Source organism: Python bivittatus, unplaced genomic scaffold, assembly GCF_059951505.1.
Source record: "Python bivittatus isolate LINGU-HERP-01145 unplaced genomic scaffold, Pbiv_v1 ctg000080_np1212, whole genome shotgun sequence".
Classification (NCBI taxonomy): domain Eukaryota; kingdom Metazoa; phylum Chordata; class Lepidosauria; order Squamata; family Pythonidae; genus Python; species Python bivittatus.
The window spans coordinates 34,990,367-35,006,898 of NW_028277035.1; the positions used below are offsets into that span (position 1 = coordinate 34,990,367).

The window sequence follows — 16,532 nt, forward strand, 5'->3', positions numbered from 1 at the left end:
ATTCAGTGGGCATTTAACTGAGGATGGGTGTGTAAAGCTTTTTATGGATTTAGGGTTTATATAGGTATGTATGTGTTATATTTCTACCCCACTTTTCCTCCAGAAGTTCAAGGTGGCATGCATACCATTCCCTCCTTCAGTTTTCCCCACAACAGCAATATTGGCAGTTTGGTGATCTCAAATGACTAGCCCAAAGTGACTCATGGTTGAGGGTGAACTTGTATCTAGGTCTCCCTGGTTTAGTCCAGCACCTTAACTAGCACATCAAGTAAATTCAGTTTCAATTCAATCTCACTGCACCAGATGGATGTTATTTTTCTAGCCTCCCATATGTAGCATGGGGATAATACTGACCTTCAATAAAGCATTATTAGTGTAGTGAAAGAATTTTGAACTCTGAAATTCAATATGAATGCTAAGTGGTAGAGTTAGACTCATTTTATTAACCTAAGGCCCACAGACATGTAAAACATCACTGTGTCTTTAATTCAGTTGATTTGATCCAAATAATTCTTAATGCAAATTGTTGGTAAAAAAATATGGTAAACACTGTTCATTTCCAGGCATCTTGGTGAATAAGAGCAGTATAGAAATAAAATGAATAGGAATATTCTCCTTTGGCCATTAATGTTATTAAGATGGAGCAATAGTATTGTAATGAACAAATTTGCTTTCTTATTAATAATGTTTTTTAATTCACATTGAAATAGGTGTGGTTGAATATTTGAGCACTGGTGGCGTAGAAACAAATCATAAAGATTTTAAGGAACTGAGATATAATGAAAGTCTCACTAACTTCAGCTATAATGGAAAAAATGGAACTACCAATGGAAGGATTACTCATGGTTTCAAGTTGAAGAGTGCCTATGAGAATGGTTTAATGCCTTATACGAATTACACATTTGATTTCAAGGTAAGTTTGATTTTACACAGAGATTATAACTCCATAAAAATAAATTCCCATTGCACTATTACTGTTCTAAGCTTTATATAGTTTAGTGTGGAAAACCCAGTCCAGAAGCATTATGAAATATTAGGTCAGGTATGGTAGGAATTAAGTATATACAGGCTGGGAATATAAGGTTTTGGAAATTGAAGAAACAAATAATTTCCTGTGATAAGTATCTAGAGGTCCCGTAAGGTTCTCTTATTTAATATCTGTACGGAGCTTCTGGATCATCACAGAGCTAGTTGTCACTAATACGTTGAAAATAGCTACTATATTGTTCTTTCCTGCAAATTCAGGATATCTCAGAGAATCTTGAGTATTTCCAAGCTGTACTGGACTCTATGGAAGAACAAACTGAAACTAAACAATGACAAGACAGATTTGTTACTGATTGTGTGGGCTGGACTTACAATTTTGGAGAAACACCTATTATGGGTGGAGTGGGATGGCATTCATTCTTAAGGATGAGGTTTGCAGCATGGGGTTATCCTTGATTTACCATTGATAAGGGACAGCCATATAACATCAGTGGCCACATGAATCTTTTATCATTTTCATCGAATAAATCAGACATGTCTCTGCATGGTGAGAGAGACCTGGCTTTGGTGTGTCATTTCCTATTGACCTCAAAGGAGCACTTACTGCTTATCTTGCCACAGATGCATTTGATACCAGTGATTAATTCTGCTTTCTCTAGATATAACAGATTGCCTTAGGAGATGAAGCAAGCCCCTTCCTTATTACAGTTTGGAGGGGGCTCAAAACATACCTGAGTTCTTATTTGCTTTCAAAAATAGTGCTATAATGTTCAGAAAAAGGGGGAAATGAAGGAAAAAAAGTAAGGAAACAACAAAAACATATTATCCTACATATGAAAACCCATCTATTTATTTATTTATTCAATTTATATAGCTGCCTATCTCACTTTTACGTGACTCTAGGCAGCTTGCAATAAAACAAAATGCATAAAATATGCAATATAAATCAAAAATAAAACACATAGCAGCCGGCATAATCTAACCAATCATCCACCCAACCAGGGGAGGGGCTCTAACCCACACACAGGCCTCCAGGCTTGGGCACAAAGCCAAGTTTTCAAGGGCCAATCTAATCTCAGGGGAAATGATGTTCCAAAGGATGGGTGCCATGTCAAAAAAAGGCTCTCCTGGGCCCTGCCAGCTAACACTCCCTAGCTGACAGTACCCAGAGAATACCCTTTCTGCCAGATCAGGTAGGACAATTAGCCCAATTTTTAAATATATCAATAAACTTTGATCACATGGAATAATATCTATCAGGCTTCCCATTGCATTGATAAATAGCAAGATCATAATCGTAAAACAAACACATATTGACAATCCAGAGTTGTAAATCTGAGATCACACTGTCTTTCCAATGTGAAAGATCTTTGTTGCTGCCTCACCCCAAAGCTCAGTAGAGTCAGTAATTCTTGATATAGTGGTAAGTTACATTTTGTGTATGTATATAATTCAAGAGTACATTCACACCTTTAAACCACATTGACTTTTGTAACAGTAAAATGACAAACTTAATGAATGCACTCTAAGATGCTGGTCACAGGTGCTGGCGAAACGTTAGGAAACAAAACTTCAAGAACACGGCCACACAGCCCGGAAGACCCACACCAGCCGGCCGTGAAAGCCTTCGACAATACAACAAACTTAATATTAAATCAAAATGTGGTGGTAGTGGATCAGGTCCAGATCATTTGACTAAGTGTCCTGTCATCCATTTTACCCTTCCAAACAGTGTGGCAGCCAGATGTTGGCATTTAAATGTTTCAGTGTTTTCATATTAGGAGTTTATTGTTATATGTTTAGTGCTTTATATTTTTGTTTTTACTACATCTTTATAAACTGCCCAGAGCCATTAAGGGGATGGCAGTATATTAATTTTCTAAACTTCAGTTCAGATTAGGAAATCTTTTATTTATAGTTATTACTCTTAACTCACATTATCTCACTGATTGTTCTCTCATATCTCTTGTCCTCTCCTGTACTGATCTTGGATTAAACCTTGGCTCCACAAGGTTCAGATATTGGATTCTGCATCATAGGATGAATATTCTACTGTATTGATTCCAAGCAATATTGGTTCGAGATAATATTCTTATGTACATTCAGTAGATTTTTGGTATTTCTCGAGAACTACTGGTACTAGTATACTATGAGAGATGTCTTAGGAATGGGGAACTAGTTAAGCTTCCATGGTCTCATTCTCTAGAGTCTAGAATCGTCCACGGCTAAGCAATCTGGTATTCTCCAGTGTTTAGGTCCCAACTATCATAGCCAGGGGTATGGAATTAAGTGAGTTTTAGTTCTAAGCATTTTGAAAATGTCTATTCTGTCCACAGAAGTAGGATTGGGTTTCATCCAGACCAGTAACATTAAGATTTCTGTTCTGCCTGTGGAAGCAATAAGCCTCTCTAATTCTGAAGGCCTTAATACGGATCTCACATGGCATCTCTTGAGATTACGTGAATGTGTAAACCAACTCTAGTGACTGCTCTTACGCCAGCTCTCCTTTCTTGTCTAGACAGTGTTGTGTTTTTTATCTTATTGAAACAGGATATTGCAGCCATTGCCATCTCCCACAGATAGCCAAGCACTAGTTTCACAATTGAATTTAATAACTTCTCAGTGGGCATCTTTACTTCCAAGTTTTTCATTCTGTAACATCTTATGTGGCTTCAGTAATATCTATGGCAACTATAGCCTATTTTCTTCTCTCCACACCAAAATATCACACCACGTTTTATGGTATTTTCAGCACTTGCCATAAACCTGATTTTGTTTTCCTGCAAGCATCAGTTCTTTCTCTCACTGTGGATCTGTTCTTTGATCAGAAGGTAATTAATAAAATTCATCTCCTGATGTTGTGACTGGGAACCATTTCTTAGCATCACGAATGTAAGACAACAGATCATTTTAAAATGTCCCCATTCAAGGTCCTGTATTTCAGCCCATTCGCACAGAAACATACATGCAGTGGTAGCCATTCTGATGCTGCATATGCTACAGCACGTAGCTAAGAAATTATGGGAAAAACCATCCTCCATGTCTCCTGACTCCAGGCATTTAAACAATTTTTACTGAATGTAGTTGGATGATAGTGGCTTCCTGTAACAACATTTAACCCCATCTCCCTTATTCCATAGTTAGGTGATCTGATTTATTGCATACCTCATCTGTTAATAAAGAGAGCTGTAAATTAAATGTTATAGGCAGGCGGGATTGGAGTGACAACTTGCTTTGTACAAGCAGTGGAAACTAAAGCAGGAATTCCACATCTGATTTCAAATTGTAGGAAAATGTATATTGGAGTAGGCATTTTTCTATGTCTGAGAAGTCTACATTGGTTGGTCATCTAAAAATACAGCAGTAGATGTTTTAACATTAAACTAATGTGTTCATACAAACCTATAGCTTATTATTGTAAAGATATTTATGCGATTCCTTTCCCCTTTCTTTCTGTTTTTAGGGTATTATTGATTACATCTTCTATTCTAAACCTCAGCTGAATATTCTTGGCATCTTAGGACCTTTGGATCATCATTGGCTAATAGAGAACAATATAAGTGGCTGTCCGCACCCGCTCATTCCTTCTGACCACTTCTCACTTTTTGCACAACTGGAGCTGGTGCTGCCTTTCCTGCCCCCGGTAAATGGAATCCATCTGCCTAGCAGGAGGTAGTCAAGTACATTTTAGAGGACAACCTCAATGTAATTTGTAAAATTGTAAAATCTGAATATAGAGGAGTGAGGTATGGCCAACAGGGATCTTTCTTAATGATCTTAATTTTAAATCTAATAATTTGATAAAGAAATAGTAAAAGCCAGGTGCTATCAGACACACAATTCTGAGCCCAACATGCTTTATATACTGTTAGACAGGAATTGGTGCATTGGCACCTTTCTTAGATTTGTTACAAGTAATCTGTTTGTTTTATCCAATGTAATATTTCATGCCTTGAAAATAGGGAATTGCTATAATAAATTCTCTTTTGCACAGATATCTGTAGCACTACTTTTTGAGGCCAGTAGTTAAAAATCAAAAGACCATTCTTCCATACTTCACTCCGTTCTTTTTCAGACTTGTTTGTTTGTAAAATATAGAATTTGAATTTAGCCTTTATTGATTGTATATGAACAACAGAAAACCTGATTTATGAGATTTTGTACTTTAAAAAAATCAGATTTGGAAAATGATTGTATTGTAAACTAAGGCTAAATTTTTATCTGTTTCATGTGTTATAAAGGCCAGCTTGTAAAAGAAGTTGCACCAGATTTTCTCTGCTAATGATTTGCACTGTTAGGGCTTTTAGCCCATATGTACTACTTCATTTTTTTTAAATTGAGAACACTGCTTTTAAATCTGAATTTGGTAAATTCATAGCTAACATGCATCCATTTCTTTCTTTCTTTTACCCTAAAGTGGCAACTTTCACTTGTTTTTGGAACAGATAAGCTAAGCAGTGTCTGATTAGGCTGTTGTGGATGGATAGCCCTTATCAGTATGATCACTCTAGCATCTTTCGGTCGGCAGAACATTGTGTACAGCCCTTTAGTTGAGTCACCAGTTTTCCTATCTCCACTGTGCCTGCTTGATTTTGTTCTCAATTAGCACTGCCTGTGCATGCAGAGGGAACCTGTGCATCCTCTTTTATTTTTAAAAATAATGTTAACATTTTGTGAAAATTTTATGAAGATACTTTTGTATAAGCTGTGGCATCTATTTTTTTTCCTTTTGTGAAGCGTTGGAATATCACTTTTTTGAACATGCTCAGATGGTGGGTACACAAATTCTAAGCTTCTGATACTCCTGCACTGCTTCTTTCAGTGTCATTGCATAATGCTCTGTTTCTTTCCTATCCTCATTCCCCCACAAAACACCATCATGTGAATTCTTTTTCAATTTAACTGTATTCCTCAGTCGCCATTCCTTGAAGATTAAGTGTACCGTCTTCTATTTTATGAAGCAGTGTAATTAGAAATGCATTTTCAGTACAGGTTCCCTAGACAACATTTCAGATCAATCATTAAAGTGACCAAGTCCTTTTCTGTAAAGTGTCAACAAAAATAAAATTGTGTACCCACATAGTGCCATTAGTCTTTGAAAGCCGTGTGTGTGATTGTAACTGCACACACACACACACACACAATCTGTTCTAAAGGGGAATTTTATTGAATCCTTAGCAGGCATACCTTCAATATTACCTTATATAAAGAAAGAACTTGGTCAAACTGCTTTTGTTTCAACTGCAGGCAGAGAAATAAAAGCTCGCTCTTGTATTGAGATTCTGAAAATAATGACTTAAAAAAAAATAAAAATGGATCTTAATAATTGAATATTTTATAAAGAGGAAATTATCTGCACTTAGAAGTGCTTAACCATTTTGTTTTGAAGAGAACAATAAATTTGCAATTAATTCATGTTTAAAACATTTTAAAACATTTTTTTCAGTAGAAAAAGGGTAGATCTTGAATCCTTGTCTAGGACCTGATTTTTTCTTTTGTTGTTGTTATGTGTGTGTGTGTGTGTTTGTTTTTTTAGTTATTCAAACACCAAACATGTCAGTTTATAATCAGTACATTGGAATGCTGGTAACAATTGATGTAGTAGATTCAATGAGTAGTGTTGGTTTTTTGTTCTTTTTTTTTTCCTTTCTTTTTTTGGTTGGGGTTATTTTGTAAAAGTGTGAATAAAAGGTGTTTTACTCATCTTTCCTTAACAATGTGTTGGTAATGTATGTCATGACAATTTTCTATGGCAGTGGAACCAATTTAGCTTGTCATATTTTGCAACTCTTTTGTTTCCTGATCATCTGGATTATTTAGTAGTATGTCCAGAAAGCTTTATAGAAGGGAAGCACTTATACATTTTATATTTCTTGGAAGGAGTTAATTTTTTTCCATTTAAGTTGGAGCTTGAGTGCACTTGGTAAATCTTAAAGGTTTAAGCTTTACAAATCCATTTTCACCTTTAGTTGTTCAGTCTTAAATACATATCTGTATGAATTTGTGGTAGCATATTCAATGCTTACAAGCCTATTCAGGTGCTCTTCTATTCTTGCCTGGACATATTGCAGTCTCTGAGCTGCTCAATTTAATTTTCTATGTTTGGATAAGAAGATGAAGAATGAGATCTCAAAAGAAACAATAGAGCCCCTTTGGCATCAGTGGACCTTTGGTCAGATCCTGCAGCAATGAATTGAAGCTCACTTTGAGGAAATATTCTGCAACTTTGCTGAATGATATGTTAATTGCACCGAGTGTAATACTATTTTTAAATAATTTTCTGCATCAAACAAATTTAGACATTTAATAAATAAATGCAATAAACTATGTCTTCACAAAATGCTAATTTTCAGTAACTTTAACACTTTATTTACTTAAGGTGGCTTTGGATGTTGCCATAATATATGTTCAGTATTTCTTATTAATGTAATCACATATATTAAGTCAAAAGCATAGAGCATTGCTGGGCATGAGGTGTCCTCTCCCTGTCCCCTAGTTTAAGAAAAGAACTACATATTTCTATTTGATTCTGAAATGTGCATACATTCAGTTGTTATGGAACTTAAATGGAAAACATAAAATGTTAGGGATTCTGAAATGTTAAGATCACCGAGAAAAATATCTAGGATATGTGTGTAATTATTTTGTCCCTGTTTATTTGTGGGTTTAAAACATACAAGTCTCCATTGTAAAACTAACCATTCAAAATGCAGACTTGCACCCACTTATGTAAATCTCTGATAAAATTATATGAATTTTGCTGTGGCTTAAATATAGAATAGTAGGTTCAGATGTCAAGTTCTCACTTCATCCATAGGACAAAGAACTCAAAGACAAAATAATTGCACTACCATTTTTCAACAGAGATAATCACTGCAAATTTCCAAGTCAAATTTACTGCTTAAGTAGTGAATCTGTTTTATTTTCCCATCCAGCCTGACACAGTATTTTAGTATATGTTAACTCCTGCTATACTTTTCAGTTGTGTAAGCTTCTTTAAAATGTAGGTATCTTGGTATGTTTAAGTAGTGTCTAAATTTTAGATAGTCTCTATTCACAGTACTTCTGTATAACGTGTAATGCACTGGACTAACTCTTGTTTACCATATGTGTAACAAAAAAAAAAAACCAGCACATCATCTGCACTAAGCTCAAAGAATGTTGCATTTGTCTATAGGCAGCTCTTCAATATGATAAATGGGAAATTGAATATGGTCTGATGGTAAACAAGGGCTTTTACTGTTCTCTTCAGTGGAACTTTCTTCTTGGTCAAATTTTAACTAGCTAGTATTATATTTATATACAGGGTTGTCTTTTTTTCTTTACCAATGTATTTTCCTACTCATAGCTGACCAATAAATTCAATATCTGTTTCAAATCTCCTTGAAGTCTAATTTTCATATTTCATCTTTGTATGAATATATCCAATTTTATTAGACTGTTGGGTTGTTTTTACAGTAAGGGTAAACGTTTGTCTTAAGGAAGGCCTCTGCCTGACAGGCCATAATTCAATTTAACCAGCAAGAGCAATTGAGACTGAAAATGCAAGTTGGTATACTTTGAATCATTGGATTTCTATCTGAAAGAAACGGCCTTTCCATTTTGTTTGCTTCTTCCCTTTCATTTTTGCCATTTATTTTTTGAAGTTGTATGGTAAATAAAATGGAACTGTACAACTGATAAAATGGGTATGAACGTTGACATAATTATTAGACTACAAATTGAATGGCATATATCTTTCAAGAATAGGAAGAGTGAGACATTCTCAGAACTGTCATTCAGTCTGAGGCACAAGTTTCTTTGAAGTTAAGTTTTACAGTGGTGAGGAACTTAGAAGATCTAGAATTTACTTTGCTGAGAACTTTATGGTTTGGATCATGTTTGATCCTACAGGATTGTTACCTCTGCTGTTGACAGACAGCTATCAGTCTTGTTGCTATCAAACTTGTATGGAAGAATTATGTAGTCTCAGCCTTTCTCCTGAATATAGTCAATGGTGAAGCAGGGCTATTGATCATCAGAATGATCTCACCACCATTCCTGAATTTTCTAGCCAAATGTTAGACTGTCGCAAGCCCTTTATTGTGGGGTATTTGCACATCTAACCCTGAGTAAATATAGATGGCCTTTTTCTAGAGCCAGTTTTAGTGCTTTTCTTTCCTCACTATTGTTGGGTAGATTTCATGAGACTGCGCTTGTGGCTCCAGGGAGATAAAACTCTTGCCCACATCTTATGGTCTCCCATATATGATATCCCAAGACGTGTTTTGCATGTTGGGGGTCATAAAAATAAATTTTATGTTCATTATTTTTAAATCGTGTTAACTTTTCACTCACATTCTAAGTTGCCAGATACCTTTACTGAGACATACAGCTGTGTAAAACTTTAATTTAGATGTGTTGATAATTCCTTGGTAATGGGTTTGCTATGGCAATCCATTTCCTTTCTCTTATTTGTAATGCAGGTCAAAGACCTTAAAGCAATTTCATTTCATTTACATTGCTAGGAAGATTTAAAGCAGTGATTCTGAAGCCATAGTGGATGTAACTCTAGATGATGTAGTGAAGGAGAAGAAAATACTCTTAGAGGTTCAAATACAAAAGATTTAATCAAAAGTAAACTTACAATGTAGATAGTGGGTGGAGTCCAGCAAAACCCAAGAAACTCAAACTGGAGCAAGAAAGGTCTTCTCAGATTAACTTTGGAAGATGGGAAACAGGCCCTATTGGACCTTTGTTCTATATTTTCCATCAGGGGAAGAGGGAAGTCTCCTGGCTTGCTCCTCTCAGGGGAGAACCAATCAGAATCAGAAGAAATTTATCCTCTGGGGAAATATGGAACTAGATGCAATTATGATTCTTCTAGTGATGTATATTATAGATTGATCTGAACTGTTCTTTGTGTACAGGTAGTTCCCAGTTTAAGAACGAGTTCTGTTCCCAAGGTCTGTCCTTAAGTTGAATTTGTATTAAGCCAGAACAGTCTTATGTATAATACTGTATAAGTAGCATTGTGTAATGAACTCAAACCATTGTGTATTTAACTCGAATTTTGCTACAATAGGCTCCATTCTTACCTATGGGTTGTCTGTAAACAAGATGTTCTTAACCTGGGGACTACCTGTACTTGCTATTTTATTCTACCTATGTGTGTATACAGTCTTGCTGTTGACAGGAATCCTTATTACCTTTTTCCTTTTCATCTTTTTAATTCTAAACTGGTTTCTTAACTGTTAATACATAATAAATCATAAAACATCTCATTATCCTGATATTCCTTCTGCCAAGGGAGAAGGCTAAGACACCTTGTACTACTGAAGAGAATGAAAGAAATAATAAGGAGGATTTTCCACTCCCAGAGTGTGGAAAATTTGCACCTGCATGAAAGCGGTAGCGACACCTCGAAATTGTGGTGGCTCCAACAGCAGAGATTGTGGGGGAAGGGGTTAGGACTTTCCTTGTGGGAGCCAGAAGGGCCAATCTGCTACACCTCAGTGCAGATGTGTCTAAGTGTACACTCCATTGCAGCGAGACACAGGGTAAGTCAATGAAACATTAAGGAGCCTAAAAACTTACTGTGAATGATAAATAGCATAACAGCATGCTTATAAATATGTGCTTGTCCCTTTCAAGAAAAAAAAGGGGGGGGAGGCATTTCTGTAATAGCAGGATCCACGTTCTAGGGACCTTAAGAGTAGCTGAGACAGAGATACAAAAGGCTGAAAGCTAGTGATCTAAATCACATTAAAAATACTTTAAAAATATTTATTGAATCTGTGTGAATATATTGAAAAATGCTTTTAAAACAAGGCCTGGAATTCATATGACTTCCAGAATACATAAGCGTACTGCATTTTAAAAGTTCAACATAAAGGGGAAAATATTACCTAGCTTGTTTTTCTGACAAATGGAAAAATGTATCCATCTCTCTTATATATCTCCCATGAGAGAAAGGTGCTCTAAATATCTCCTGCAGAGTAACTGCTCTTTCTTCTTCAAAATATTCCACTTGTCATTGCTACTTCAGGTCAAGTCTTTTAAAGCAGAATAAAAACTCTGTGTGGCTAGGAGAACTAGTCTGTGATGGGAAAATTTGTAACAATTATGCAAAACAAATTCAATCTTAAATGGCAGTTTACAAGATAAGTAAAAAAAAAATCATCTGGTTAAAAAAAATAAACCAATAAAGTCATAAATTTAATATCTATATGTAGCATAAAAATGGAAAGTAAAAGATGGTACAGTAGGTGAGCATCACTCAAAAAGTAAGTTTTTAACAACCTTCTGAAGACTGTGGAGGAGGGGTCTAATCTGATCTCTGTGGGAAGACCGTTCCAAAGCCCTGTCCCTGAGAAGCAGTGCATTCTAGCTTCAGCTCCCCTCACCACCCACAAGTGTGGCACCACAAGTAATTTTTCCCTCAATGCTCTAATACAGTGTTTCTCAACCTTGGCAGCTTTCAGATGGGTGGACTTCAACTCCCAGAATTCCCCAGCCAGCCTTGTATCTGGTGATACAAGAAGTTACCCCTGCAGTTACCCAAATGCCAAGTCATAAAAGCCTTTATAGGTCAAAACCAGCACTTTTAATTATACTGGAAATGGAATTGGTAACCAGTGCAGGGTCTGCAGCATCAGTGTTACATGCTCTGACCATTGGGAGCCCATTAACACATGGGCCGTTGCATTCTGGACCAGTTGTAATTTCCAAGTAGTCTTTAAAGGCAGTACTGTGTAAAATTCATTGCAGTGGTTTATCAAGGTGCTAATGAGGTATGAGTTACTGTAATCAAATCTTCCTGCATCAGCTAAAGTGACAATTGATGCACCAGTCAAAGCTGGGTGAAAGCTCCTTTAGCCACATTTTCCACCTGCTGTCCAAGCAGGAGCTATGGACCCTAATCATGAACCTGCTCATCACAGGTAGCATTTGCTTGTCCAAGGATAATGCTGTATCAGTGGAGAGTCCTGATATACAAACAACTCCACCTTGCTTGGGTTCAACTTCAGGCTGTTCTCTCCCATCTAGATTATAGCCTCCAAGCAACGGGATAAGACATCAAAAGCATGTCCCTTACAATCTGGAATGATTTTATAAAATTGATTATCAACTGCGCAATCAAATCAATTGGGTGAGTATTGATGACACCACACCTCAAACTGTGAGAAGACCTCTCCCAGCAGTCTCACATAGATGTTAAAAAGAGGACTGAAGACTATACCCGATGGCATCCAGGAAGTCATGGGCCATCAGGCCTATCTCTCATCCCACATCACAATAGGCTGGAACCATCCACTGAGAAAGAAGGGGAATCACTGTAAGACAGTCTATCCAATCTCTAATCCTCATAGGTGATCCAGTAAGATCTTATGGTTAAAGTACCCAGAAAGGTGTGCAATCCCTATCCAGGTCCTGACAAAGGTCATCCAGGACAATGACCAAAGCCATTTCATACCTGGGCCTGAACCCTGACTTGAAAAGGTCCAGTTAATCTGCCTCTTCTAGTGTTGCATTGTTGATCTGCCACCACTCTCTCAATAACATTCCCCAAATTTATATCTTGCTTTTGCTTTTTATATTTGAACCCATGAAATTAAAAATGTTTTGAGGTAGATATTAGAAACAGCAAGACAATCACCTGAAGACTCCATGACTGTGGATAAATTAATAAGAAGCACTTATCTTACATTTATTACAGTAATAAAATATTAAAGGCAGGCATAATATTGCCAAAGTTAAGCACTTAAATCTTGGTTTGAAATTTGTAGGTTTGAGCATTTCAGGTTTGCTTGGATATATATCCTTAGAATGTTTATATTATGACTTTTGATATCTTGGATTTCATATTATTCCAGAACACCTTATAAGTGGCAACGCAAAGGTTATTGTCTGTTCTTAGGAATACAATACTTCATTTAAAAATCAAAACAATCCCACCACATCTAACTCATGAACAAATTAGACTTGGGGCCAACTTCAGTTACACAGAAAATGCTTTGTATGCTACACATAAGATGTTCAATTCCTGATGGAATGGAATAGGTTTTCATCAGTTTTATTATTATAGAACAAAGCTATTAGTGACAGAGTTCAGTTCACAAATTAAAGAGAGTTTTTCTATAGGACATTTTCATACAGGTCCTGAACATCTTAATAAATTCTTGAAGTTTGCCTCATCGGCAATGTAATTTAGGATTTCTACAGTACCCGTTTCCCGGTTTACTCATTATAATGTTTGAAGTTGACTCCAGTTTTAAATTTCAACTAATTTTCTCCCATTGTAAAATTAGCAAATTAGAGGCTGCCTTTATTTTAAATATTACTACTAATAATAACAACAATAAAGAGACTGCTTCACTTCCTAATTAATAATTGGGCCAGCTTTTACCACATTAAGTATCTCTAGAACAGCAGTGAAATATGTATTGTCGAAGGCTTTCACGGCCGGCACAGCCCAGAAGACCCACACCAGCAGTGAAATAGTCTGTGAAAAATAATTGGTATTTCAAGGATATGTGTATTTTCTTCAATTTGGAATATCATGCTTTTGAGGTTTGTGTCAGAACTATCAGATCAACTCACCAGCAATTTTATAAACATATCATTCTTACTTATCCAAGCTTGGTCTAAAAAAGGAGCCTAAATATTTAAAATAGTTAGCAAAACCCCATACATTTTCAGGTCAAGGAAATCAAGAAGTGTTAAGTCCTTTATAATTTATCAGCAGACACATAACAGAATATTAACATTTTATTTCTACTTTTTAAAGTCACTGATGAATGCAGATTAAAGTACCTAGTAAGGATATAAGATTAGCAAATACTTTCCAACCTTGGTTAATCCTCTACTGTGTTAAAAAAAACCCTCATGGATTTTTTGTTTTTTAGGGTTTTTTTTTTGTCATTTATTAGTTGCCTTTAGTATTTTGTTTTCTTTCATTGTTTCTCTCTCTCTCTCTCTCTCTCTCTCTCTCTCTCTCTTTTCATATTCAATTTTTTGTAATCTTGCTATAAAAACAAGGGGGCTAACCTTCATAGTTCAGTTTTTGATGCAACTGTGGTAGTGCTATCACTTATACAGCCATCTGCGCTAGAAACAATTTCACCAAACTCTTAATCTTCCTGAAACTCAATTTCATAAGCACCAAGTACAGTTTATTAATTACCAATCCAAAATTGATAACTGGAAATGTTTTAGAAGCTCTCTACACATGGAGAACAAAATATTGTATATGGAGTTAAGGAAATTGCTTGTGACATCATTAGCTTAGATATCAATATCTTAAGCCACAGCTTTGTCTGTGTGAAATCAAATTCAGCTTATTCATCTTTTATGTTTTTGCATGTTTTCTAAAAATCATATTCAAAGGGAGTTTGGTCTTCATATAACATGCAAACCAAAACTAATAAGAAGGAAGCTTGTGAGCATAAAAACATCTTATTAAGCTTGAAAACATAGGATTCAGTATTATATTTTGTTGTGTCATTCAAATGAAGTTAAATAATTAGTTAAAAAATGTATGGTTTCTATAATGTCTCAATGAATTGCAGGCCTTTTTGGTCAATACTACAACTCACCATGGTTGTTGACTGTGCATGCACTAAAGACCTTTAGCTACGGTGCTCAAGAAGTGTTCACTGTTTTTACTCAGAAATTTAGATACGTCTTCCCTTTATTTGCCCATGGTTAAAGACCAATTTTGTGCTACAATATGCAATTGAGATTCAATGCAGATTGATTGATGGTTCTGCGAAAAAGTATGTGTCCCTTTGGATGTTCTGAATTGTGCATTATTATCTTTGCTATTGCATACAGTTTTGTGTGGGTCCTACTGATCTATAGAGAGATTTGGGTGAACAAATAATATCAAAGTTTGGTGTTAGATTCATTTCTTTCATAAACAACGCAATGTCCCAGTGTGAAAAAGTAGTTGCCCCCTTAGATTTAGTGACTAGTTGCACCATCTTTAGTTGCAGTAACTACAACATACTTGCTTTAGTTGGTGAGTAAAGTGTAAAGTGTACATTCCTTACTGTGTAGAAATTTTAGCCCATTCTTCTGCAATGAACCATTTCAACAGTAGCATTTGAGAGTTTTCTAGCATGAACAGCTTCATTTAGATCTTGCCACAATGTTTCTATAGGGTTTACCTCTGGACTTTGACTTAGCTGTTCCAAAGCATTGAATCTGTTCTTCTTCATCTGTTGTTTGATAGATTTCCTTGGATGTTTGGAGTCATTTTCCTGCATAACTCATTTTGTTTTGCTGCATAACCCATTCCCACTTCTGCTTCAGCCAGCAGATAAGTGGTTTGATATTCTTCTGTAAAATTCTCTGATCCAAATGAAAATGTGTGCTTCCTTCAGAGATGACAAGTTATCCAAGCTCTGAGGCAGCAAAGCACCCCCAAACCACAATATTACCACCTCCATGCATGACGGTTGGTATGCAATTCTTATGATGAAATGCAGTGTTTGGTTTTCACCAGATGTAGTGACATCCATGAAGCCTGAAAAGTTTCACATTTGACTCATTTGTTCATGGAACATTCCTGCAAAAATCTGGAGGATCATGCAGGTGATTTTTGGCAACGCTGAAAGATACACCACTGTTCTTCATATGACATGGTTTCCTCCTCCATATTTTCAATGTATCTCATTTTTAGCCTTTCTTTTTATGCTAGAGTCATGAACCCTGACTTCAGCCAAGTCAAGAGAGGCCTGCAAATCTCTAGATATTGTTCTGGATTCTTTGTGTCTTCCTGGATAATTTTACTCTGGAATGATTTTGACAAAACAGCTAATCTTTTTTTTTTTTGGTATATATTTTTTTATTAAGGATTTTGATTACAATAATAAAAACTAATACAAACTAAATTTAAAGAAAGAAAAAAAATAGTAAGAAAGAATAAAAAGTGCAAGAAAAAAGAAAAAGAAAGAAAAAAAGAGAAAAGAAAGAATATGATAAAGAAAAAGAAAAGAAATGAAGTGACTTCCAACCTTCATTACAAGTATAGGCAAATTTAGTAACTCTTCACCTCCTATAAGGTTACAAACAGATGTCTCTTAATCCCATATCCCATCCCTTATCTATAAGCAAATCCATAAAACAACTTTGCAATCCTGATGTTTGCAAAAAGTTTGTAAAGGGTTGCCATAACTTTGCAAATAAGTGTCTTATTTTAACTTTGATCAAATAAATGTTATATTCCTTCCTTTTACTTCTAACAGTCTCAATATTTAATTCAATCAAATATTATCATAGAATTTGATTTCTCTTCAATTCTTCTTTATCCCATCACACAATCTTCTTCAAGGGTTTAACAAGCTTCTTTTCTAGATCCAATGAGAAAACATTTTCCAGGTCATTTTCTTGGTTTGTCATTTGTATTTCCCCTTTAATTTTTAAAACCTCAGCCAGTTTCTTTTGTATATCCAGTAAAGAGTCCTTTTCCAAATCATTCTCTTGGCCTGTCATTTGTAGTTCCACTTTTGGTACTTTCTCTGCCTTTTCAGACAAAATTTGCTCCACATCTGTCATTCCCT

The 16,532-nt window shown here is 35.6% G+C and overlaps 1 protein-coding gene across 2 annotated transcripts in view; it reads left to right on the plus strand.

The window, feature by feature from the left end:
* Positions 1–8,369, plus strand: part of CNOT6 (CCR4-NOT transcription complex subunit 6) — a 52,914-nt gene extending 44,545 nt beyond the window's left edge. For both annotated transcript variants that reach the window (XM_007421927.3, XM_088133817.1), the window contains exons 11-12: positions 711–913; positions 4,451–8,369. In XM_007421927.3, the coding sequence (XP_007421989.1) occupies positions 711–913; positions 4,451–4,663 (416 nt within the window). In that variant the 3' untranslated portion in view covers positions 4,664–8,369. The remainder of the gene's footprint in view (positions 1–710; positions 914–4,450) is intronic.
* Positions 8,370–16,532: the final 8,163 nt, after the last annotated feature.